The sequence below is a fragment of the Amblyraja radiata genome, chromosome 23 (assembly GCF_010909765.2).
Source record: "Amblyraja radiata isolate CabotCenter1 chromosome 23, sAmbRad1.1.pri, whole genome shotgun sequence".
NCBI classification, from domain to species: domain Eukaryota; kingdom Metazoa; phylum Chordata; class Chondrichthyes; order Rajiformes; family Rajidae; genus Amblyraja; species Amblyraja radiata.
The window spans coordinates 24,357,237-24,385,075 of NC_045978.1; the positions used below are offsets into that span (position 1 = coordinate 24,357,237).

The following is a 27,839-nucleotide window of genomic DNA, read 5'->3' on the forward strand; positions in this document are numbered from 1 at the left end:
AACAGGGGACGAATCTCCCGCTGGCATAGCTCTAGGGGTCACTGAGACACACAAGCTCCCCGACCACGACAAAGTTGCAATCTGTTTCATCCACTATCAATATCGACGATAATATCAACATATTATGTGCAGGCACATAAGGTTGGTCTTGGCATCATGTTCAGCACAGATATTATGGGCCGATATTGTGTGCCAACTGGTGCTGTATTCGATGTTTTCGATGAAATTTTTAGTCAGAGGGTGATGAATCTGTGGAATTCATTGCTACGGGCCTCACGGCTGTGAAGGTCAAGTCATTGGGTATTTTTAAGGCTGAGATTGACAGATTCATGATTAGTACGGGTGTCGGGTTACGGGGAGAAGGCAGGAGAATGGGGTTGAGAGGGAAAGTTAGATTAGCCATGATTGAATGGCGGAGTAGACTCGATGGTCCGAGCGGCCTAATTCTGCTCCCATGGCATGAATTTTGTGGTATAATGCTGGATATTTATTTTGTCATCTTCTACCCTTCATCTGTCCTTCCCTGCACTTTCTCATAATTTTAAAGGCCCAATGTTGGTCCACTATATCTGCCCTCTGGTAGTTTTCTTCCTGCACTACCTAATGTACTGGTCTATGACTTGATTGTCCTAATTTATGGTACGATATGACGAAGTAGCACGGAAACAAAGTCTTTCACTGTATCTTGGTGTATGTGAAAATAATAAACCAATACCAATTATTGCTATCATTAATATCTTGCACCTGCAAACCATTTCTATGATTTTTCTCCTCCAATTTATAATCTTGTAAGATGTACTTTGTTCAAAATGTTAAAAGTGTGATTTTAATGAAAGGTTGCTGCATTTTTATCTCCTATTGAAGTGGCCTTCACTAGCTGTATAATACATCCCTCTGTTCAGCGACTGGTATTTTGAAACCACTGTGGAAAGGAAGAAAGATTGGAATGGGGAGGAAGGAACTGCAAATGCTGATATACACAAAAGATGCTATTCTTCTTTTCAGACAACTCTTCTCGTCTGAATGGGTGACGTTTCAGGTTGTGAACCTTCGTCAGTCTGAAGAAGGATCTCGACCCGAATCCTCACCCATGCCTTCTCTCTGGAGATGCTGCCTGTCCCGCGGAGTTACTCCAGCATTTTGTGTCAATCTTCGGTGTAAACCAGCATCTGCAGTTCCTTCCTGCACTCTTCTTGTTTGACGAAGTGTCCCGACCTGAAACGTCACCTATTCCTTTTCTCCAGAGATGCTGCCTGTCCCATCGAGATATTCCAGCATTTTGTGTCTATCGAAAGATTGAAATGGGTTTGGAGACCCAGCCAGACAATGGTGTAACTGTGTTTACGCGGCAGGTCTGAGTTATTGGAGCTCGCCCTCCCTCCCCCCCCCTCTCAAATCCTGTCCCACACCCACCCCCCCCCCCCCACCCCCCCCAGCCATGAATGTAATGCAAGGCCAGAAGCCGTTCTATGTGGCCCTGGGGGTCTACATCACCTACAGGGATCCCAGCCAGCCAGCAGGGAAGAGGCCAGCCTTGCCTCTGTTAACGCGTTAAAAACCTTTGCCTTTCTCCACCAATTATGGAATTGGCCACTTAACCTGATTTAATGATGTGAGGGGCGAAGAATTCCAACGGCCTGTAAAATGTGTTAAAAGACCAAATTGGGGCTGCTTGAATGCCGTAATAACTCCCATCTGTGGAGCATGTCGACAATCGACCCATGACCCCACACACCCTTGCAGCAAATCACATAGACTTGTTACATTTCCGAGACGTGTTTTCTCAGCTGAAGAGTGTTCAGCTGGTGGATCACTTGCTTGGAAGTGGCCGATCCTCTTTCCTATCCATGTCCTCTACAGATGTTGCCTGACCCGCAAACCTTGGTGAACTTCAAATATAATTTGCGTCTCCGGTAGCCCAAACAGTGAAGGCCCTACTGGAAAAGTACATTTTGGAAGCTCTTATTTATTCTCTTTTAAATGATCTCGGCCTAAGTTGGCATCCCTGTATTAGTCTGAAGAAGGGTCTCAACACAAAATGTCACCTATTGAATCTGAAGAAGGGTGTCGACCCAAAACGTCAACTATTCCTTTTCTCCAGAGATGCTGTCTGTCCCGCTGAGTTACTCCAGCATTTTGTGTCTATCTTCGGTGTAAACCAGCATCTGCAGTTCCTTCCTGCACATCCATGTAGTAGTCATGTGTTCACAAGTTGGTCAGGGGTGGTCAAGAAATTAATTTCTGGCTTCCATTCCTGAGGGTCGGAGGGGACTGTTGGCTTGTGTTTGGTTTATTGGCTTATTTACTTTTGTCAAATGTGCCGATAAAGAGTGGAAAGTTTTATTGTGTAGAAATAAGGAACTGCAGATGCTGGTTTACACCAAAGGACAAAAAGTGCTGCCGCAACTCATCAGGCCAGGCAGCATCTCTGGAGAACATGGATAGGTGACGTTTTGGGTTGGGACCCTTCTTCAGACGAAAAACATTGTGTCGTACGCTTCCAGGTAAATCATACCGTATATGATTGCAATCAAACGATATATTACAACAGGTAGTGCAAAACGAGAATGGAAATGGTGCAGAATATACAGCTAAAGAGAATGCAGATTTTTGTTTAAAGCGCCAGGACCGCAACAGGGTAGATTGGAAGATCGTGAAAACATCGTTATCTTATGGAAGATCCGTTCAGTAGTCTGATGACAACAAGGAAGAAGCTGTTTTTAAATCTGGTGGTATGTGCACTCTGGTCTTTGTATCTATTGTCTGAGGGGAGAAGAGAGAGTAGTTATGTCGGCTGATTTCACGGCGCAAGTTGGTAAGGATGTGAATTTCGGCTCGAGGTAGCAGCAGACTAATGTCTCATACCAGTCACGTCAAACAAGCTTGTGGAGATAGTGATGACTCTTTACAGGTCATGTTTTGTTAGCTCCCAGGTTGTGTGAATGCAAAGTCTTGAACAAACTTAAAAGAGCACGTGTGTTAAAAATAAATGAGACATTGGTCTTTAGTGGTTTTGAGGCTGCTAGCTGGGATCTTGGGGTGGGTGGTGGGGAGATTCCAGGAAAGGGAAGGGGTGCAGGGTTTTGGGTTGTGTGGGCTCTGCTTAGCTTCCAAAACTGAGGTTGATGGAGCACATGAACTCCCAGTAATTTCTTTGGGTGGAGAAGATAACAGAGTGCTGGAGTAGCTCAGCGGGTCAGGCAGCAACTCGGGAGGACATTGACAGGCGATGTTTGGGTTCGGGATCCTTCTTCAGACTGATTTTAGAGTGGCACGGGGAATGAAGCTGGAAGAGAGGAGGGTCAGGACAATGCTGGCAGCTAAAAGCCTACACCGGTGAGGAGGGTTATTTGCACCCTCAGTTTATGCCAGCTTTCCCTCCCCCACATACAATCAGTCGGAAGAAGGATCCTGATCCGAAACTTCACCCATGCACGTTTGCCAGAGATGCTGCCTGACCCACCGACACTCCAGCACTCCAAGTCTTCTTTTCGAAACCAGCTTTGGCAGTCCCTGTGTCTACATTTCTTTGGATGGAGTTTCTGCCCAAATCCAAACTAAAATTTAGAAAAACAAGTTGTTCATTAGAGCTGTGCTCCGAAGTGTAAAGTTTTTTGATAATCTGGTCGCCAGTGTCACCTTGGCTTGGGCAGTTCCAGTTTTAGTTTAGTTTACTGTCACGTCCACTGAGGTACATTGAAAAGCTTTTGTTGCATCCAGTCAGCGGAAAGACAAAACATGATTACAGTCGAGCCGCCCACAGTGGACAGATACATGATAAAGGGAATAACGTTTCATGCAGTTTACTTAATGTTTAGTTCACCAGTACTGTGCGAGTTCAGAGAGCTGAGACGAAAGGAAGGAAGGAACTGCAGATACTGGTTTACCCCGAAGCTCGACACAAAATGCTGGACGTCTTTTGCTTGGTGTCAGGCAGCATCTCTGGAGAAACGGAACAGGTGACCTTTTCGGATCGAGACCCTCCTTCAGTCTAAATGCTTTCCCTTGACTTGGGAGGATTAATGGATGGCCACCGACAAACACCGTTGCCTGTTGGTTAAGCAAATATACAACAATATGTGAAATACATTGAGTTAAGAAAAACCTTTCTGCTCTGGTCAAAACTGTCTGTTCAGCCCCTTCCCCCTTTTATACAAAGAAGCTTTATATTGAAGACGGCGTTTCCTCTAAGCTGTCTCTTACGAGACAGGATTTTTAACAGCTGGCCAATAAAAACAAGCTACCATCCAACCCACTGTATAAAGCGCACCTTTTCAGGGGTTTTGATCACCTCTGCGTATAGATTCGCGAGTTGCAGTCTTACCCAGAGGACGTCGTGTGTGCAATAAAAGGATAAATGCAACTTTAAACATGCATCTTTCTGCTGTAAACTCAAGGCCACCAGTTGCATACTTCAATAGCAATAACAGATTGAACCTACAATTTAATTAGCCATCTGGACTTGCGAATTTGATACCAGAAATCATGGCATGCTACTTAAAAGCTGGAATTGCAGAACAAGACATTGATGCTAATTTGTTTGTGGGATGTGAAAGTTGGTTTCTACACACTCGGGACAATTTACAATCCTTACCGAAGCCAATTAACCTACAAACCTGCACGCCTTTGGAGTGGGGAATGAAACCGGAGCACTCGGAGAAAACCCATGTGCTCATGGGGAGAACGTACAAACTCCGTACAGACAGCACCCATAGTCAGGATGGAACTGGGTCTTTGGTGCTGTGAGGCAGCAACTCTATCGCTGCACCGCCCTGCCTCGATGTGTTCCTACTGCATTTATGCTTCATGTGCCGCCTCCCCCTTGTTGCCTTGAGGTTTCAAAGAGAGGATTGAACAGCTTTATGGAGGTGAATTGCCTGCTGCAGAAGGTGGCATCAATCATCAAGGATCCCCACCATCCGGGTCATTGCCTCTTCTCGCTGCGGCCATCGGACAGGAGGTACAGAAGCCTGGAGTCACACACCACCAGGTTCAGGAATAGTTCTTTTGCTATCCTGTTTTTACACTGATCCACCCAAAGCTAACCCCACCTCGGCAATAGAACACAATATAGCCATCCTGTAGAAACAAGGAACTTCAGATGCTGGTTTCCCAAGGAACAACACAAAATGCTGGAGTAACTGAGCGAGTCGGGCAGCGTCCTTGATGAACATAGCTAAGTGACGTTTTGGGTCGTAATTGCAGGGTCAGTCTGATAATGGCCTGACATGAGGTGGAAGGAGCTGCTCCTGAATCTGGAGTAACTCAACAGGTCAGGCAGTATCTGCAGAAAAGGAATAGGTGTCGTTTCAGCTTGGAACCCTTCTCCAGACTGAAAGATAGAGGAGGCCAGGGCCGGCAACAGATGATCGCAGGAAGCGTGGAGTCCATAATGGCCCATTGTTGGATGGGGGAGGGCAGAGAGAGGGGGAGTAAATACCAAGTTACTTGAAATTAGAGAAATCAAATGCATTCTGCTGGGTTGTAAGCTGCCCAAGCGTAATAACATTTGCATGTGGCCTCATTCTGACATTGGAGGAGGCCCAGGACAGAAAGGTCAGTCCGGGAATGGGTAAGGGAGTTAGTGTGGGGCAACCTGGAGATCATGCAGGCCAAAACAGACCGAGTGCAAGTGTTCAGTGAAACAATCGCCCAGTCTACACTTGCTGTATATGCCGTCATATATTTGTATCTTCTGCCAGAGGGGAGAAGATATAAAATGGAGATAAAGTGTAAAATAATCTCAATGGCTTGGAAAAAAAAAAAAAAGCCTTACGAGGTGTAATACAATATTTCAAAGGACAGCTGTTGATTCAAATTCTCCTATCTAGATCACATTTTTCTCCTACCATTTCAAATTTTTTGGAGGACATGCGATTCAAGAAAAGACTTGATGATAAAAATTGTAATAATTCCCTTGTGTCTGTCTAAGTATTCAGTCTGAGTTGTCGGTCTCGTATTGACGAGAGGTTCACAGGTTGGGCCAAACCTCAAAAGCCGACAAGATTCTCTCTGAAACTGTCTGCTCTCGTTCTTTCAAACACATCATTTGTCATCTTAAACGGGGCAATTTCAGTTGCCAGCTGTTTTTCTGACCCTTAATCGGTGTGGTTGGGGGCAGCGGTAGTGGTTGAGAGAGTGAATGGGTGCACACAGGGAGCAGCAGCAGCATGACAGTATATTGAGCTGAATAAGACTCGTCTGTCGTTTTTGTCTGCAGATCTGGTATTAATTCCCTCCTTCTATGTGAAGTTTACCATACAAAGGTGGGCAGTACCGTGGTGTTTTAAAAGGAGTATAAAATATCAGGTGAATAAACAGAAGGCCCGGACGCGCTTGATGCTGCGGTTTAGAGATTGGGATCAGTTGCACGAATATTGATGTCCCATTGCAAGGCCTTTTGTGCAGAGCAGTTGAGGATGGAAGAGGAGAAAGGCTACATGTATGTGTGTGTATGTATGTGTATATTGTGTGTGTGTGTGTGTGTGTGTGTGTGAGCACACACAAAATGTGTGTGTGTGTATCTATGCGTGTATAATAGATGTAGGAATGAACTGCAGATGCTGGTTTAAACTGCAGATAGACACAAAAAGCTGGAGTAACTCAGCGGGGCGGGCAGCATCCCTGTCCCTCTGAGTTACTCCAGCTTTTTGTGTCTATCTTTGTGTATAATATATATCACACTTTGATATCCTTCAAACATTTAATACCGGCTAACACAGTACAATTTGATTTTTGTGCTGTTGACAGTCAAAAGCATTCAGTTGTACTCTTCTCTTCCTGAAACTAGTATCATGACATTGTTATGACCCAAAAAGAGACAATTGTTTCCCATCGTATGAATGTGGACAGTATTTTTGTGTCTGTTTTCGGTATAAACCGGCATCTGCAGTTCCATCCTACTCAATGAATCTATCAAGGTTGGTGATTGTCCATGGCCATCGACCTGGGTATCTGGTACACAGCATGCTGATTATTGTGAGCATTTTCTTTTTGTTTTACAGCAGTTTGCATTTGTTGTGCTTCAGAAAAACAGTTGTGGTTTTTAGTCTGTAGGTCTGTTGTTAATCTTCTCTCCTGCCATGTGAAGTTCACAGAACAGAGAGAGCCTGAAGTCTGTATTGTGGTGTAGATGAAGTCCACAGCTGTCTGGGAAATATGTTCCATGTGTCGCTCTCTCTGGGGGAGGAAAAAGAAAACTTCATTATCGCCGTAACAAATAAAAATAGAAATTGCTGGAAGTACTCGTGGTATATGCGGGGAGAGGAATAATTAACATTGAAGTTTGATGACGTTTAATTGGAATTGAAGAAAGATAGTTATGAAACAAGTGTAAAAAGGACACGGGGTTGGAGTAACTCAGCAAGTCAGGCAGCATCTCTGCGGAACACGGACAGATGACGTTTCTGGGTCGAGACCTTTCTTCCAACTGATCTGTCATGAGGGGGGAAGCTGAAGAGGTAGGGGTGGGACAAAGCTTGGCAAGTGATAGGTGGATACAGGCAAGTGGGTTTCGATTGGCAAATGGGTGGACAGAGGCCAGAGATGGGAAGAAGCTAAAACGTGTGTGATAGGAGAGAAGAGGCACGAAATGTGAAGCCAGAGGAAAGGATGTTGGTGGAAGGGAAGAGAGAGGGGGCAACAGTGTAAGAAATAGGTGTGCATCGAATGAGGGCACAGGGAAAAGAGGCGGAATAAGAGTGAGGTGGGTGGTGGGGTTGGGGTGTCAACGGGCATTTGTGGCCGGCTGCAGCTGGGAGCGTAAAATGGCGACTCTTGCATATGGACTCAGTGGGCTGTACTGTACATTCTGTACTAACCGGAGAATTGTGCTTACGTACGGTGATAGTCTTGCTGTGCTGTATGCAAAAAATGTATTTCACTGTACCTTGGTACTCGTGATAATAAAGGAACCATTGAACCAGACTTGGTGCTGTGTTGTTGAAAGCTACACGAGAATTCCGATCTTCCAGGTCATATCCGGTGCATACGACCGGCCGACGCTCTTGAAACTCTATCGGTGTGAGCCTGTGCTTGTGGAATGCTTGGGAAAGCCACAACGCTGCTTCTATTTTCCCCGGGCCATGATCTAAAACAGACCATCAATTGGTCTGTAGGACTATTGTCCTGGTAAAGGAGGACCTATTGGTTGGGTTGGCAGGCAACTCCACTGAGTGTTGCCTCCCTTGCCTGGTGCAAGATCATGTGGTGAAAGGAGCAGTCAAGAGGGGAGCGTCTTGTACGAGAGAGCCCGTGGGGAAAGCCTGGAGTGCGTGCCCTGCCTCCCTGACCTGTTTGTGGAAAAACTGACAGAGAACTTGGGCAACGCATTGAGTTGTAAGCAAATGATTGTGTTTGTGTATAACTGTCAGAATGTTGTTTAAAATCCTCTTAACTTGACATCTCTCTCTCTCTCTCTCTCTCTCTCTCTCTTGGTGTTTCTTCTCAAGAGTCAAGAGTGTTTATAGTCATGTATACCAAAATGGAACAACAAAGTGGGTGGCGCAGCGGTAGAGCTGTTGCCTCCCAGCGCCAGAGACTTGGGTTCGATCCTGACCTCGTGTGCCTTCTGCACTGAGTTTGTACGTTCTCCCTGTGACCGCATGGGTTTTCTCCGGGTGCTCAGGTTTCCTCCACACTCCAAAGTCGCACAGGTTTGTAGGTTAATCAACGTCTGGAAATTGTCCCTAGTGTGTGGGATAAAACTAGTGTATGGGTGGGTGATCGATGGTCAGTGCAGACTCGGTGGGCCTCAGGACCTGTATCTCAACTAAAAACTAAATGGAACTCAGCTAAACTAAATGAGTGCTTGCAGCAACATAACTGGTCTGTAAACGCAGTACGTATAGATAACATAACAAAAAGCAAACAAAAAAAAGTTTATTGGTATACAGTTACTCGTCACCAATACTGGTTATTCTTCTGTTAAAGTGTTTATGCCTTTTTTTTGTGAAATAACTAAAATGTATACATTTCTAACTACAAAGAGAGGTGATCACATTGAGGTGGGATTTGTGATTGAATCTGGAGTTTGAGACAGGCCCAGACATTTTGCTCTTTGTTTATTCATGCTCTGTAAATGGCTTAATTTTTACAACCACCCCTGTCTTGTGAAATGTCTGTGTAACAGTGATGGGAATCGCAATTCATCAGGCTAATCCTCTTCCACTTCATTTTGTTGCCTGGACTAGATTTGAAGATCAGCTGTATTTTTTTTACATGGGTGACAGGAGTTGTAATTTCTTGGAAACATATCTGAAGTGGGGAATATAGAAATTCAATCTACAGTCTGAATTTATCATTTTAACTTTGGTTGAGACGGTGAATAATTGTTTTTGTGAATGTTCTTCCCTCATTGGGAGTATTTGTTTCACTGCAGTAGTTTATTTTGTCGTCTGGCTTTTAAATGGCAATATGAGAAAGACATTTTTACTTGGCTTGATCAGACACATCATCAGAAACTTGTGTGTGTTTAGAGTTAAGTGTCAAGTGCTTTCCATAAAGGCATTTGTCACTGGGATTTAGTTTATTTTAATAAAATCTTCACAGAGAATTAAAACCAATCAACCTCACACAAATAGTTTTTCCCCTTTTTGGGAGTTCAGGCTCAGCAAAGTGCCATTCTTGGGCCTAAAGCACTTCAGGCTAAAGATGGTGGCAGAATCCATTTTGGAACTGCACTTGTGGAAACCACACTTTCCTCCCATTACGAAATAGTGATGGCATGGAGGTGTGACACTTGGTGATACCGCCGAACAGTTCCAGAAGGTTCGATCCTGACCTTGGGTGCGGTAGGTGTGGAGTGTGCACGTCCACCCTGGTGGGTTTTCACCAGGTGCTCTGGTTCCCTCTCAATGTATAGTTTATTTGGCCCACCATCGACTTTCTGGCAACTCCTTTAATCTGGTTTCTTGCAATTTTCTGGCACCTCCTTTAATCCGGACAAAATTACGTGAGGGCACTTGAAATGTCCCTCCGAAAAAGGGGCGCCTAGGCCGGGTGAGGCGGCCGATCTCAACCTCATCGGGACTTCCACGGCCGATCGGCGGGTGGAAATTGGCCGGAGCCAGCAGTCGCGTTCCTATAGCTGACTTCCAAGGCTGACTTTGCGGGCCGGTATCTCAGCCACTGAGGGCCTTGGCGGAACGTTCCCGCACCGTTGAATTCCTCTCAGAAGACATGACCTCAGTCGGTCCGATGAAATGGAGAATTCAAAAAGGTTCTGGAACCAAGGGTGCTGTAAAATCAGAGGTGGACCTGGATTTGTACTTGTTTGCCATTCTCGTAGTCAATCGGAAGAATTGGTGTTTGATGAATACTGAGTCAGGTGTGAGGTATTTCCATTGCCCTTGGGGCACAGGATGTGACGGGGATTGCCTGCATAATCCAGTTCCAACGGGCTGCAACATTTTTGGTGGAAAATAAATGATCTTCGCTGAGTCTCGTTTGAGGGATATAGAACGCCAAGTATCGGCAACAACATGCCTAAATGACCTGCTTCGGGATTTAGTTAATGTGTACTCTTTGGGCCATAATTTTGTCCATTTATGATTTGTATATTTACAGAGTATCATTGTATATCTGCTTATTCACACTGATTCGCTGTCACTAGGAAATGCCAGTATGATCTGTACTATGTCCATCCATATCCATACCCATTTAAGGGCAACACAGTGGTTGAGTTGCTGCCTTACAGTGCCAGTGACCCAGGTTTGATCCTGACTACAGGTGCTGCCTGTGCGGAGTTTGTGTGTTCTCCCCTTGACCTGCGTGGGTTTTTTCCGGGAGATCTGGTTTCCTCCCACACTCCAAAGACGTACAGTTTTGTAGACTAATTGACGGTAAAATTTTAAATTGCCCATAGTGTGTACGATACTGCCAGTGTGCGGAGGCTGTTGGTCAGCGCAGACTTGGTGGGCCAAAGGCCGTGTTTCTAGGCTGTATCTCTGATTTAAACTAAACTAAATCCACCCATATTGAAGCAATAACCAAGAAAGCACACCAACACTTCAACTTCCTTAGAAGGCTTAGAAAGTTCAGCTTGTCCTCAACAACTCTCACCAACTTCTACAGATGCGCCGTACAAAGCATTTCATCGGGTTGCATCACAGCATGGTTTGGGAACAGCTCCAACCAAGACCGCAAGAAATTGCAGAAAATTGTGGACACAGCCCAGACCATCACACAAACCAACTTCCCTTCCGCAGACTCCATCTACACTTCACGCTGCCTCGACAAGGCCAGCAGCATAATCAAGGATGAGTCACACCCTGGCCACTCCCTCTTCTCTCCTCTCCCATCAGGCAAGAGGTACAGAAGTGTGAAAACGCATACTTCCAGATTCAAGAACAGTTTCTTCCCAGCTGTTTTAAGGCAACTGAACCAGACTTGTCACCAACTAGAGAGCGGTCCTGAACTACTATCTACCTCATTGGAGACCCTCGGACTATCTTTGATCGGACTTTACTGGACTTTATCTTGCACTAAACGATATTCGCTTTAGCACGTGTCTGTACACTATGGATGGCTCGATTACAATTATGTATTTTCTTTCCACTGACTGGTTAGCATGCAACAAAAGCTTTTCACTGTACCTCGGTATCAATAAACTAAACTGAATATCGAACAGCTTGTTAAACCGGTAACTCCCGCAGCATTGACAACATTGGCACCTTGTTTAAGAGGAAGTTGTGTGACTTGATGGGGGGGGGGGGGGGGGGAGGGGGGTGGGGGGGGGAACACACACAAGATTAGAGTAAGGCAGACATGAATTGCTTGTTGACGCTGGTTAGTAATTGCCTCCTTAATCACTGTTATCTGTGCAAGAGGATATTGAAAGACATGCTGGAGTAACTCAGCGTGTCAGGCAGAAAGAGGAATTTGTGTAGAAAGGAACTGCAGACGCTGGTTTACACCGAAGATGGACACAAACTTCAGATAGAGAGTCAGGGGAAAGGGAAACGAGAAATGGAGAAGATACATGGAATAAATGAATGGATATCAATTGTTTTATGTACCTTTTCATATCTCTCCTTTCCCTTTCCCCTCACTCTCGGTCAGAAGAAGGGTCCTGACCTGAAATGTCACCTATTCCTTTTCTCCAAAGATGCTGCCTGATCCCGCTGATTTTGTCTTATCTTCTATAAATGGGCCTTGTTGGTATAGGAAATATATGTGCCAGTGGGTGCACTGAAGGAAAGGTTTGGTGTGCCCGTGCGGGAGAAACGTTTTGTTATGAGTGTTTGTTGAGAACATTTGGGTGGAGGTTCAAGTGGAACAAGAGTACTACCTGAGACGATTCAAGCTCAACATCCATTTTTTTTCATGCACTGTCCAATCTTCTAAGAAAGAAACATTTGGAAAATGATGGTCACCATTCATGTTGATTTTCTAAATTTGCGAGGCATCAACGCTAATAACAATGTTTGGAACTCACTGCTGAAGAAGTAGACTTTCATGGTTAAGGCAAGATGTCTGGAATCATTTGCACACACCGACATGAGTTATATGACACTGCTGTTGAAAGCCAATGTCAGCTATCTATGTCAACGATTAGGTGGGGCAAATGAAACCAGTTATGACATAGCTCGAAGCATCATAATCTATACCAAGATACGAGGTAGTAATTACACTCTAAAACAACTTTAGCTGCATACCTACTAATAACATAACATTGCTGTTAGTCATCGACAGCCAATGTCAACTAACTGCGCAGCCTCCTGGGTTGATTTTTATACTTCTGACGACTTTTCTATTGGCCTCCCAAGAACACACAATCATTTGATAAGAAGCTAAGTTGTGCTCGTAAATGCAAACCTGAAACACCTCCAATATAAAAGTATACGGGAAAGTGAAGTTAAAATGATGAATTGCACTTTGTTTTGGAAAAATGAACAGTACAACACAGCAACAGGCCATTTGGCCCTCGATGGCTATCCCCCCGAACATGATGGCAAGATAAACTATTCTCCTCTGCACACGATCCACATCCCTCCATTCCCCGCGTATCCATGTGCCTCTCTCAAAACCTTGTAAACACCATTATTGTATCTGCTATCACCATTATCCCTGGTGGCACATAACAGACTCTCTGTGGGAAAACAATACTTGCCCAGCACCATTCCTTTAAATTTTGCCCCTCACACTTATGCCCTCTATTCTTTAACATTTCCTTAGGGGGAAAAAGATTCTGTCAAGTCCATCTGTGCACCTCATAATTTTACACCCATCTGTAGTTGGTACGGTGGCGCTGTGGTAGAGTTGCTGTCCTGTAGCGTCAGAGACCTGGGTTCCAACCTGACTGCGGGTACTGTCTGGACTGCATTTGTAGGTTCTCCCCATCACCTGCATGGGTTTTCTCAGTGAGTTCCGATTTCCTCCCACACTCCAAAGGTGTACAGGTTTGTAGGTTAATTGGGTTGGTCAAATTGTAAATTGTTCCTAGTGTGTGTAAGTGTTGTGTTTCGCCTGTTATAAATAACTGAAGCCTTACTCCAAGATAAAGGTCCAAAGACGTTGCAAATATGACTTCCCACTTGCACGTCTCTCTAATTCTAAGGGAGCCAGGCAAGGAGTGGTTACTGTAACGCTAGTGGGCGTAACTACAAAAGCATGACTCATAACATGAGTGACACTGATCTACAGTAAGAGAGTGTTAGTGTGTGGGAATCACTGGTTGACGTGGAGCCGAGTCTCTGGCGCTGTAAAGCAGAAACTGTGCTATCGTGCAGTCTCTCGTAATCAATACCCTGGCCAATGAAGGCAAGCATACCATATCATTTCATATCTCGTCAGGCATGTGTCAAGCAGATAGAAATATTAATTAAAGATTAAAATAATTAAGAGTGTGCTAAAATAATTTGGGAAAAGTCAAGTCACTTTTATTTCTATAGCACTTTTAAAAAACAACTCTCGTTGACCAATATGCTTTACATTGGTGGAGGTACTAACGTTATACAACAGTGGTTCATAGATTAAGTACATACATAAATACATATAGCCCTCCCTCGGAGGACGTCAAGAAAGGCTTGAGAGTAAAGATGAGTTTTAAGTCTTGACTTAAAGGAGTCGATGGAGGGGGCTGTTCTGATTGGAAGAGGGATGCTGTTCCACAGTCTCGGAGCTGCAACCGCAAAGGCGCGGTCGCCCCTGAGCTTATGCCTAGACCGCGGGATGTTCAGTAACCCCAAGTCGGCCGATCTGAGGGACCTGGAGGTGGTGTGGTGGATGAGCAGGCTTTTGATGTAGGTGGGGGCAAGCTTTGTAAACATAAAGGGCTTTGTAAACATAAAGAAGGATCTTGAAATTTATTCGGAACCGCACAGGGAGCCAGTGGAGAGAGGCCTGAATCGGGGCGATGTGGTCCCTTTTTCGGGTGCCCGTCAGGAGTCTCGCTGCGGCGTTTTGGACCAGTTGCAGGCGGGACAGGGAAGATTGGCTGATGCCAGTGTAAAGGGAGATGCAGTAATCTAGGCGGGAGGAGATAAATGTGTGGATGATCTTTTCGAGGTCATCAAACTGGAGGAATTGTTTTACTTTAGCTATCGTCCGAAGCTAAAAGGGACTAACAATAATGGGAAGGTTTGATTAGTGAAGCCAGGGAATATTTTCAAAACAAAACTGCATTTGTCTTCTTGGAGATTAATGGGCTAAGGGGAAGGAGAAGTATATAACTGAACCTGAGAACCTACATTGATATATGTAGGAAGGAACTGCAGGTGCTGGTTTACATCAATGATAGACACAAAATGCTGGAGTAACTCAGCGGGTCAGGAAGCATCTCTGGAGAAAAGGAATAGGTGACCCGCTGAGTTCCTCCAGCATTCTGTGTCACGTGCCTAGGTAGTTGGCATTGGATTCCAATAGCTAGCAGCATTGTTTTGTCGTTGGTTGGTATGTAGCTGAAAATTGTTTGCAATTATTACTTGGAGTCTTGGTTTAGATTACAGTGCTTCAAGCTATAGAATAGTTGGTTTCATTTGCACCGTTGCATTACAACAAAAAAATGTGATATTAGTGAGTCTCTGGCTGGTAATCACAGTGGCTTGAGGTTGCCGTGGGTAGACGGGAGGCTCACGCAGACTATTATTTAAGGATAGAAGAAATCAGACTCCAGAAATTAGAAGTCTGAGACTTTTAAGCAAGCTGTTGAAAGGTTTTATACAGGATGCGATTTGTGAGCATATGGACAGGTTGGCAGTCAGCGGGGATTCCTAGCATTGCTTTGGAAATTGTTGGCGCTGTTATGCTAACTTGATGGAAGCAGTGACTGGGATGACATGCGTATGGATTTCCAGAAAAGGTTTGATGGAGTACCACACGGGAAGTCGCTGGATAAAGTCCGCTCGCATGGCATTGTTGAATGTGGTGTATCGTGTTGTATGGGTAATTGTTTGGAACCTTGCAGGCGGAGGGGTGTCAATGCCAGGCAATGAAACCGGTCCAAAATTGGACTTGCACAAATCTCCAGTTAGGAATGTTGCTATTCATAGTCTTTACGATTGAACTGGGACATGGTGGCGCAGCGGTAGATTTGCTGCCTTCCAGTGCCAGACACCTTGGTTTGATCCTGAATACGGGTGCTGTATGTACGGAGTTTCTACCCTCAGTGTAGTTTAGAGCTACAGTATATAAACAGGCCCTTCGGCCTGCCGAGTCCACAACGATCAGCAATCTCCGCACACTTACATTATCCTACACACACTATGGACAATTTCCAGTTTTACCAAAGCCAATTAACCTACAAACCTGTACGTCTTTGGAATGTGAGAGGAAACTGGAGCAACCAGAGAAAACCCATGCAGGTCACAGGGAGAACGTACAAACTCCGTGCAGACAGCACTCGTAGTCAGGATCGAACCCGGGTCTCTGGCGCTGTAAGGCAGCAACTCCACCACTGCGCCATCGTGTCACCCACGTTCTCCCTGTGCTCGCGTGGGTTTTCTCCGCCTGCTCTGGTTTCCTCCAACATTCCAAATACATACAGATTTGCAGGTTAATTGGCTTCAGAAAAAAATTGTAAATTGTGCCTAGTGCGTGTAGGATAGTGTTAGTGTACGTGGTGATTGCTGGTCGTCGTGGACTCGGTGGGCCGAAGAGCCTGTTTATATACTGTATCTCTAAACTACACTTGGGGTCTTGGACTCGGTTGGCCCGAAGGGCCCGTTTCCATGCTATATCTCTAAAGATTGTTCAAGCTATTTGCATTTGAAGTGCATCTTATGCCAATAAGTTAAACTAGACTTCTGTAGTATTGACCTGGTGGGCCAAATACCCTTTATCCCACGAGATGGCGGCACGGTGGTGCAGCGGGAGAGTTGCTGCCGTGCAGCGGCAGAGACCTAGGTTGGATCCTGATTGCGGGCGCTGTCTGTACGCCGTTTGTACATTCCTCCACACTCCAAAGATGTTTGTAGGTCTAATTTGTTTTCAAATTGTAAATTGCCCTTGGTGCGTGTGGGATAGTGCTAGTGTATGGGGGCGATCGCTGGTTGGCATGGGAGGTCCTGTTTCTGTGCTGCATCTCTAAAGTCCATGTGTGGGGATGTCTATGTTAAATTCAATCGTGTGTTGAGTTCCTTTTTTTATTTGTATGGCTGTATGGCAACCCAAATGTCACTGTACCAATTGGTGCATGTGGCAATAAATGTAAACTTCAACTTGAAACTTGAACTTGGATTTGCTAGGCAGAGTAAATGTATTTCTCACCACTTGTGTTTATCTGCCCTTCAGCTCAGATTGGGTGGAGATCATCGAGCCGAGGACGAGGGAGCGTATGTACGTTAACCTGGTGACGGGGGAGTGTGGCTGGGATCCGCCCCAGCATGTGCGTGTCAGGCAGTCCAGCGACAACCAGTGGTGGGAGCTGTTTGACCAGAACAACAACCGGTTCTATTACTACAATGCCCTCACCAAGCAGACCGTGTGGCATCGGCCGCAGAACTGCGACGTGGTCCCGTTGGCGAGGCTTCAGGCCATGAAGCGCAATTCCCAGTCGGACAGCAGGAGCCAGTCGGCGGGGGAGGGAGCGCAGAGCCCGAGCGCTCACAGTGCCGAGGGTCGTGCTTTGTCCGCCCAGCTGCCAAGGCCGCAAGGTCCGGAGAAAGGGGGTGAGGCTGCTGGCACCGCACCTGATCACCAGGAGTTGGTGAACAGGAAGGAAATCGCAAGGTAGGTGCAGCTATGGAGACACAACCAATATGTTCCTCATATGTCGACACAAAATGCTGTAGTAACTCAGCGGGACGGGCAGCATCGCTGGAGAGAAGGAATGGGTGACGTTTCGGGTGGGTCTCGACCCAAAACGAGATCAGTCTGAAGAAGGGTCTCGACCCGAAACATCACCTATTCCTTCTCTCCAGAAATGCCGCCTGTCCCGCTGAGTTACTCCAGTATTTTGTGTCTTTCTTCGATATAAACCAGCATCTGCAGTTCCTTCCTCCACATTTTGTCTGTTCCTCATATGTTCCTCACTTGCCTCTGCTCAGTGGGGCACAGGTCCACCACTGGTTTTCCGGCACCCTTGGTTCCAGAGCTTTGCCGTATTGTTCGTTTTGCCGGACCAGCACCAATTATTTTTTCCCGGCATCCTTGGTTTCAGCGCCTTTCTGGATTATTCATTTTGCCGGACCAACAGATGCCACGACCTTGGTGTGGTGGGTGGAGGGGGGGGGTGGAGTGGGGGGGTGGGGGTGGGGGGGAGATTCCGGCCCGGAGTTCCAGAGAATGGGCAGGTGACGTCTTGTGTCGGGGCGCTTGTTTCTTGATTTAAGGCAGGGTCAACATGTCGAGGGAATGGTGGAATCTCATAGTGTAGAGAAGGACGTGAAAATCCTGGGGCTGAGGCAGCTGGCGGCACAGTGGTGAGGAATGAGCTTGAATCAACCATGGCGGATCCATCTTCCCCTCTCACCCCCATTCTCCTGCCTTCTCCTATGCATTGGCGGAGCGTGGGGATTTTGGAGGATCGCCAGAGATGCTGCCTGTCCCGCCAAGTTACTCCACCATCTTGTGTCTGTCCTGGAGGATTGTTGGGCTGCAGGTGAGAAAAGTGACTGGGAGAAGCTGTTCCACTTGGAAACAGGTGACCATTGTCAATTGTGCAGGAAGGAACTCCAGATGCTGATTTACACTGAAAATAGACAAAATGCTGGAGTAACTCCGCGGAACAGGCAGCATCTCTGGAAAGAAGGAATGGGTGACGTTTCAGGTCGAGACCTTTCTTCAGACCATTGACAAATGTCAGAAGCAAATGAGAGCTAATGTTGGTTGGTGAGTTAGTGTGCTGGCTGGCTGGCGATTAGGATCTAAACAGCAGGGTTCTGCTTTATCTCCGCTTACATGGACTGGAAGATTTGTTTTAAAGTGACCTGTATCTTCTGTTGGCTGTATTATCTTTACTTTTATTGGACTCATAAAAAATGTACAACAAGCAACAGGAAGCCTTTCTTGGATGTATGCCAATGACGAGTCTAAATTGTAGGAGAAGGCAGGAGAATGGGGTTGAGAGGGGGAGATAGATTAACCATGATTGAATGGTGGAGTAGACCCGATGTACCGAATGGCCTAATTTTGCTCCTATCACTTATGAAGCAGGAAGGGTAATTGCTTCCCTTCCGAAAACAAACTTTAATCTTGAGGCAAATGTTTTCACCGCAGTGTAATGGGCAGAGCAAATGGGGCGGTGCAGAGTGCTGGATGTGGTTCTCAGCATTGTAGAGCATCAGTTCCACCGAGTTACATATTGGCTGGACTACAATGACTTGACTTTAGACTTTACAGATACTGGGTGGACCCACCTACACACTAGGGGCAATTTACAATTTTACCAAAGCCAATTAACCTATAAACCTGTACGTCTTTGGAGTGTGGGAGGAAACCAGACCACCCGTAAAAAAACGTACAGACAGCACCCGTGGTCAGGATCGAACCCAGGTCCCCGGAGCTGTGAGGCAGCAACTCTACCGCTGTGCCGCCCTTAGTTGTAGATTTTGCCCCAAAAGGGCGTCAGTGAATCGGACCGACTTTGATGACAACCTGGTGATTTCTGAGACTGACCTTTTTATCTCCGATAATTTAATTAACTGACCCTTGCGTTCCCCAGCTGCCAAAGGGCAATTTCAACTTCTGTTTCTGGATCATTAGTCCAAGTTTATGGATTACTAGTCCAGTAACTGCTGCCATACACTGTGTGCTGTACATGTCTCCGTGCTCTCTGTGTAACTGGAGATGCTCTGCTTGGCCATTATTTATGAGACAGTTGCTGATCCCCCGAGGGCTAAATCAATGCCATTTTAGACTCTCCAGCAGACAACGTGAATGAGTGGAGGCTACTGAGTGTGTGTGGAAGAATTGACTGTCACTTTGATAAGCCGCCTGACCATTTGTGTTTTAATGCATTGTGTCTGGCACTGTGGCTCAGAGTCATTGAATATGACAAGTCAACCCATTTATACAAATCATTTTAAACTTTCGAGTCGTTTCTGAATAGGTTTTATCATTACCAACCAGATCCTGAACCACTTCTTATTGTGATGGATCCTTTTTAAAGATGAACATTTGAAAGCATGGGAGTATATCTTTTGTTATGAATAGATGAGTTAGAAATGCCAATAGATACACAAAATGCTCGAGTACCTCAGTGGGGTCAGGCAGCATCCCTGGAGAAAAGGAATAGGTGATGTTTCAGGTAGACGTCACCTATTCCTTTTCTCCAGAGATGCTGCCTGACCCGCTGAGTTACTCCAGCGCTTTGTACTTCGGTTTGACCCAGCATCTGCAGTCTTTGGAGTATGGGAGGAAGCCTGAGCACCCAAAGAAAACTCACGCAGTCACAGGGAGAACATACAAACTCTGTACGGACAGCATCCGAAGTCGGGGTTGAACCCGGGTCTCTGGCGCTGCAAGGCAGCTACTCTACCGCTGCGCCACTGTGCTGCCCCCTTGTCCTGCGTGGGTTTCATCCCTGTGCTCCGGTTTCCTCCCACTTCCCAAAGACGGGCGGATTGGTAAGTTAATTGGACCTCAGTGTGTACGGAGTAGATGTGAAAGTGGGATAACATGGCACTAGTTTGGACAGGTGACTGATGGTCGCCGTGGACTTGGTGAGCCGAAGAGCCTGTTTCCATGCTGTGACTATAAACTAGGAACGGGGTAGAAAACCTGTCCTTTAATCCATTGTAAAGTTTGCTGGGAAGGGTCACAACCTCACATGGAGGCATAAGCTGTGGGTTAGAAATCGAAGCTCATGATCAGATTTCTTATTGTGAATTTGGGTGGATTCTTGTTGTGCAGCAGGACGAGCATTTCTTGATCCACAACAGAGAGACAGATTTCCTGTACAGCGGGGAATGCTGGCTTGTGCACAAAGTTGGATTTTTTTTTTGTGGTGATCTTGCTTTGTCATTGCAAAGAGGCTTTAAAACAAATGTGACCCGTCACTTGTGCTGTTTCTGCTGTGAATCCCATTGCGAGCGATAAGTAATGGATAACCAGTCATGAAATTTTAATAACGGGAGTTTTAAACATTGATTTCTTGTCTCCGCACAAGTGTCCTGTTTGGTTAATTGAATTGCTCGCTGCTGGGTGGTCTGTTGGTTAAGTCGTCAACATCCTTATGTCAGGCCACGTGCTCCCCTTTAAGCTGCTCTCCTGCTCAGCACAGTCACCGGACGGACGTCACCAAGCTTTGTTCTTTTTCTTTCTCTTTCTTTTGCAAAGTATCATCTGAAGAGTGTGCAAAGCAGTCCCACTCCTGACATTTGCAGCCTTGCTTTCACCAACGCCCGTTTTGTTCACTCCTTCCGTCTGATTTCTCTCTGCTGCTTCAGCCGCGAGGGGGATTGGTGCGGGGTGAATGCACGGTGTCCTACCCGGAGTAGGGGAATCCAGAACCACAAGGTAGAGGTTGAAGGTGAAAGGAGAAAGATTGAAGAGGAACCCGAGGGCAACTTCCTTATTCAGTCGGTGGTGGGTGAATGGAACGAGCTGCCAGAGAGGGTAGTTGAAGCTGGTATAATAACATTTAACACACACTTGGACAGATACTGCGAATTGTAAATTGTCCCGAGTGCTAGTGTATGTGGTGATCGCTGGTCGGCAGAGACTCTATGTGCCGAAGGGCCTGTTTCCGTGCTGAATCTCTGAGGTCTAAGGTATGGGAAAGGTATAGAGGGATATGGGCTAAACGCTGGCAAATGGGACTAGCTTTGGTGGGGCATCTTGGTCAGTGCGGAGGAGTAAGGCTGAAGGGTGTGTTGCCGTGCTCCATGACCCGATGACTATGACTCTACTTAAGGTGATAGTACCTTCCTTTGCATTTAAAACTGTGCCTTATCGTTTCAGTTTGTTTTTTTGTCGAGAAGTACGTTGTCGAATGTTTCTGTTCAGGGTATATTTTCAATAAGTATTCCTGGAGATTCGATCCTGACAATAGCTTTTGAGTCTGCAGAAGAGTCCCGACCCAAAACATCGCCTATCCATGTCCTCCAGAGATGATGCCTGACCCGCTGAGTTACTGCAGCAGTTTGTGTACTACCAATAGTTTTGACCCAATTTTGTGTGTGAAATTGAACCTGTTTTTTTTCTGTTGGAGCAGTAAGCTGGTGACCATTAGATTGATCGCCCAACACACTGAGATGGATTGTAATCAGTCATCCATTTTAAAACTTACCGTAATTCAATTTTTAAGACCACTTTGGAATGTGTTGCCTGAGCATGTGTTGTCTGATATTTACTCAACAGGTGTTTCTGACTTGTCTCTCCCAGCTGTGATCTCCGTGAGTTATTATATGTGCGCAAAGATCACAGTGGGAGTGAACTACCGTAATCCTCTCGCTAATAATATCAGTAAGTGTTTTCAGTGTGGTTGTATACGAGAAAAAGCAATTCATTCCGATTAATGTTTCAGTCACAGATCGACGACTGGTTAGAAGTATTTAGACTTTAGAGAGACAGCGTGCAAACAGGCCCTTCAGCCCACTGAGTCCGCACCGACCAGCTAACACTATCCTACACACTAGGGGACAATTTACAATTTTACCAAAACCAATTAACTTCCAAACCACTTTGGAGTGTGGGAGGAAACCAGAGCACCCGGAGAAAACCCACGCGGCTATGGATACCGTGCAAACTCCGTAAAGACAGCACCCGTAGGTAGGATTGAACCTGGGTCACTAGCACTGTGAGGCTGCAACTCTACCGCTGCGCCACAGTGCCGCCGTAAAGTATGGTTGTATAAATGTTAAACACAAAGGCCAGTGAACGGGCAGTACTGGACCTAGAGGCACGAGCTCAAATAACCTGTCCCATCTTGGGAAGGTCAATTTCCATCAGCTAGTGAAGTGACATTTTAACTGTAATTATATTTTGTAAAGCTAGCATCAGTATTGGTGACGATATATCTCCCAGATTGCTGTGATCAATCATTTTAATTGCCCTTGACATCCCTGAGAATTCCTTCGTAAGCCACTGGGTTCACAGGAAACTATTGACATGATTTTGAATACAGGCCTTGGTATAGTTTATTATTGTCACGTGTACCGAGGCTCAGTAAAAAGCTTTTTTGTTGCTTCCTATCCAGTCAGCGAAAAGACTATACATGATTATGGTCAAGCCATCCACGGTGTACGGATACAGGGGAAAGGGAATAATGTCTAGTGCAAAATAAGCTACAGTAAAGTAAGATAGTTTGACGGTTTCAATGAGGTGGATGGTAGGTCAGGACCTCTTGTGAGCTCAGCTACTCCACATCTTTCAGCTGCATGTTTTTGCAGTTAAGTTCCCACTTCTTCAACACACTGGAGATCCCTTGCTTCCGGCTCTCCAGTCTGTTGCTTACAAAAGGCTCATTTTCCTCGTCCTTTCATGCTTTGGCACAAACAACTCTTCTGATCTGTGCTCATACATTGCAGCTGCATCATCTGACTCCACCTTGGTGTGCCCTGCTGTCCACAGGAAGTGTCTTTTCTCCTCTGTAACCATAACACCTCTCTCTCCCTGCCTTTACCGTTGTAAGTATAAAGTCTTAGAGAGTGAAAACAGGCCCTTCGGCCCAACTTGCTCACAATGACCAGCATGTCCCATCTACACTGGTCCCACCTGCTTGTGTTTGGTCCATATCCTTCTAAACCTATCCTATCGATGTACCTGTCTGAATGTTTCTTAAACGTTATGATAGTACCTGCCTCAAGTACATCCTCTGGCAGCTTGTTCCATCCACCCACCACCCTTTGTGTAAAAAAAAAAGATTACCCCTCGGGTTCCTTTTAAATCTTTCACCTTCAACACATGCCTGGTACTCTGTGTGAAATACTCTCTGCATTTACCTGATCTATTCCTCTCATGATTTTGTACACCTCATCCTCCTGCACTCCAATGAATAGAGTCCTAGCCTGCTTAACCTCTCCCAATAGCTCAAGCCCTCAAGACCTGGCAACATCTTCGTAAATCTTCTCTGCACCGTTTCGAGCTTGACAACATCTTTCCTGTAACATGGTGCCCAAAACTGAACACAATACTCTAAATGTGGCCGCACCAGTGTCTTGTATAACTGCAACATGAGCTCCCAACTTCTCTATTCTTCTTGAAGTTCTCACTTCACCACCTCGTTATTTTTGTTTTTTTCCCCATAAGTTGGAGATGATGTAATCAAAGAGTGATTAGATCACGTGAATTTTGATCTGCCTTGTTGTTGTGGTACATGTAACCTCATCTGTAGCTTACCACAGCATCATAGTGCAAAATGCAGATGTACAGTAACGAGCAATGGAAAATGAGCATTTTTCTCTGTGCAAGTAACTATGAAGTGGCAATCTCCGGAGCCTGAAAATCAGTTCTTGGATGCTCCCCAATCTTGGGTATTGTGTTAGAATCCCTCCCTGGTGAAAGTTTGACATTTAAAATTTGCTTTGAGAGCAAATCTAATATTAGCGGAGCCCAACAGATGGCGGTTTTTGGCGGATTTTCGGGAACGATTTGTGCGGGATGTGTTTGCTGTCAAGTTTGCCATTGAAAACAAGTAGTTGCTTCAATCAACCATGTGCCGAATCTGAAGAAAACAACACTGATCTAATTTATTTACTTGTTGGAAAGAAAGGTTAGGCTTGTTCTCTGTGTTGAAGGTTATTTGAATTGTTGTGGTATAAAAACTCATAGTCATCGGAGCAGAATAGGCCTTTCTGCTCAACAAGCCGACACCAACATTCAATCATGGCTGATCGATCTTTCCCTCTCAACTCCATTCTCCTCGTAACCTTTGGAACCTTTGCTAATCAAGAATCTGTCAATCTCAGCTTTAAAAATACCCACTGACTTAACCTCCCTGTCATCTGTGGCAATGAATTCCACTGATTCACCACCCTCTGACTAAAGAAATCCCTTCATCTCCATTCTAAAGGATTTTCTTTAGCCAGTGGGTGGTGAATCTGTGGGATTCGTTGGAGGCCAAGCCATTGGGTATTTTTAAAGCGCAGATTGATAAATTCTTGATTAGTAAGACCGTCAAAGGTTACGGGAAGGAGGCAGGAAAATGAATGGGGTTGAGAGGGCAAAATAGATCAGCCATGATCGAATGGCGGAGCAGACTCGAGGGGCCAAATGGCCTAATTCTGCTCCAATGTCTTATGCAGGGAGCATTCCCTTTACTATTTGTTTCCCTCTGAAAAACAGGACTCTGACCTATATTGGATCATGGCCTAAGCATTATCTTGCTGACCATATCTGTGTCTGAAGTAGGGTCTCGACCTGAAACGGCCAGCTATTACTTTTCTCCAGAGATGCTGCCTGACCCGCTGAGTTACTCCAGCATTTTATGTTTATCTTTTGTATAAACCAGCATCTGCAGTTCCTTCCTCCACATCTGTGTCATCTTCCACTAAGCACAATAGTTTATTGGGACGATAAAATCACCTGATGAGCTACTTTTTCTTTTGTGTGGATTGTGCTGCATTTTCCACTTCGGTGCAGCAGACGTACCATCATTTTCCCTTTGCCCTCCTCCAAACGCTGAACCAAAACTCCACGTCGCAAGTGTTGAATGTTTGCACAGTTGTTAAACATTACCTTTTGCAGTTGAGCTGAATTGGATATCTCGCTTCTGAACAAAAGCAGCCTGTGTTGCAGAGTCTGTGCGTGCACTCACATGTACAGTAACACTGTAGATATCAAGTTCTCGATCCTTGCTCTGGGGCCTGTAGTAGAATAATGAAACTGTATCAGTATTCACGGTGGTGTGAGCAGCTCGTCGCCCCCATTTTGCATGAAGCATTCCTTTGAGTGCACTGTGTAGATTGGTATCGGCGGTTGTTATTCGGCAATGATTAGAAGAAAGGGCAAGGCGTTCAGGAGTCTCTGTGGAAGGCAGGAAGTACACTTGGAGAGTGTTTCACTGAACCACCATCTTGTACAGTCTCCGGAAATACTTCTGCCCTCAACGTCTTATTGTTCAGCTTACGTTAGAGATACAGCGTGGAAACGGGCCCTTTGGCTTACCGAGTCCGTGCCGACAACTGATCACTCCTACACTAGTTCTATCCTACACACGAGGGACAATTGACAGAAGCCAAATAGCCTGCAAACCCGCACATCACTGGGATGTGGGAGGAAACCAGAGCACCTGGAGAAAACCCACGCGGCCACAGGGAGAACGTACAAACTCTGTACAGGCAGCACCCGTAGTCAGGATGGAACCCGGGTCTCTGACGCTGTAAGGCAGCAACTCTACCGCTGTTGATCAACTCTGTTTTCCTTTCCACAGATGCTGACTGACCTGCTAAACATTTGTGACATTTTCCTGTATGTTCCTCAGACTTGTCCAACTTTCATTTTACTTCCCACTGCAGTTCTTTTATAGGTACCACAAATGGAAATATGTTTCATCTCAAAAATTTCAACTTATTGCACATGTTGAAGAAAATGTAGACACTACAGTTTGCATCAATATTTGAATTTGTGGTAGCGGTGCAAATCAACGAGTGCACATTATACATTTTTTTCCCCTCTAATCTACAGCTGCGCCACTGAGCCTTGACTCACCTCATCTTTATCAAACTGAAAGATTAACTGGACGCAGATTAATTATCAGAACCAAGCGCATGTTTCCGGTTAACTGAATCACCGTGCCTTTCCCACGCCCACCAGATGCCCCAGGCAAAGTGAAAGCAGGAGTGATTTTTATAGTTGGTCAGTTTTTCATGTCGTCTGCAGCAAATCTCTTTTTAAATACTCCTGCGTGCAAAATACCAGTGAGACCGGTTAGCTGTAGGGCAGCACAGTGGCGCAGCGGTAGAGTTGCTGCCTTGCAGCACCAGAGACTCGGGTTTGATCCTGACGATGGGCGCTGTCTGTACATTCTCCCCGCGACCATGTGGGTTTTCTCCGGTTGCTCCGGGTTTCATCCCACATTCCAAAGACGTGTAAGTGAATTGGCTTCGGTAAAATTAGTAAATTGTCCCTTGTGTATAGGATAGTGCTAGTGTGCATGGATTGCTGGTCGGCACGGTGTCGGTGGGCCGAAGAGCCTGTTTCCACACTGTATCTCTAAGCTAAACTAGACTAAGCTACCTTCGGTGCCTCTTCATAGTCTGTAGCCACAAGGAGCAATTAGAAGGCGGTGTTGTCCATCTGTTAACATTTGCCTAACGCAGGTGTGCGAGGGAGACAGATTGCCTTAGCGAGCTTCAATATGACAGGAGATGGACATGTAAACACCCCTTCACAACAATGCGTTGAATTCTGAGATCCGGCTCTTGAATTTCCTCTCATCGGTGGTATCAAAGCAAGCCATAAATTACAGTCATTTAAATAGATAATTCATATTTTGGAGGGAGTGCCGCTGATGTCCTTCTTGTGATTCAGGAGGAAGTAATAAAAGTAGTTATCGCAAGCTGAATTTGAAACACCTGTCATTTATTTCAATTTAGAGATACAGCGTGGAAACAGGCCCTTCGGCCCACAGAGCCTGCGCCAACTATTGATACCTCTACATCATTTTAAGTTCCAGGAGCAGAATTGGGCCATTCGGCCCATCGTCTACCCCGCCATTCACTAACGGCTGATTTACCTTTCTCTCTCGACCTCATTCTTCCACATTAAACCAGCATCTGCAATTCCTTCCTACACAATACTCTAAATATGGCCTCACCAATGTCTTGTACAACTGTACCACGGCCTCCCAACTTCTATACTCATTACTCTGACTGATGGAGGCCAATGCGTCAAAAGCCTTCCTGACCACCCTGTCTATGGATGAGTTTGAAAAGTAGTTAAAATTAATGAGGCACAAATACTTGCTGCAATGTCTCAAACTGAGAGACTAATTTGATTTTAGGCTGAAAATTGTCACAGGAAATTAAGCAGCGAGCCTTAAATTTCTATGACAGGACTTTTCAACTTGTTTGACTTTGTGTGCTTTGCACTTAAAACAACGCAGTGGTACCGGAGAAGTGGCTGGTTGAGTTTCTCCTGCCCCATGTTCTGATCTTGTCAGAGCCCTTTGCTGAAGTCATCTCAATAGGAATTCCAGACGAACTATATATCCAGCTGGAAGCTGACATCAAATGCTTCGAGTGCACGTTTCTATGTCTGTGGGAAGGAATTGTAGATGATGGTTTATACTGAAGATAGACACAATATGGTGGAGCAACTCAGCGGGCGACCCCAGCATTTTGTGTCTATCTAGTTTGAGTTTAGTTTATTGTCACTGTACCGAGGTAATAATAATAATAATAATAAATTTTATTTATGGGCGCCTTTCAAGAGTCTCAAGGACACCTTACAAAAATTTAGCAGGTAGAGGAAAAACATGTAAGGGGATGAAATAAATAGTAGCGACATGACTAGTA

The 27,839-nt window shown here is 45.5% G+C and overlaps 1 protein-coding gene across 1 annotated transcript in view; it reads left to right on the top strand.

The window, feature by feature from the left end:
- The window catches only part of LOC116986367 (rho GTPase-activating protein 39-like), a 126,338-nt gene that overhangs the window by 41,087 nt on the left and 57,412 nt on the right, over positions 1-27,839 (top strand). Inside the window, exon 2 of the mRNA XM_033041821.1 lies at positions 16,732-17,169. Coding sequence (XP_032897712.1) covers positions 16,732-17,169 — 438 coding nt within the window. The remainder of the gene's footprint in view (positions 1-16,731; positions 17,170-27,839) is intronic.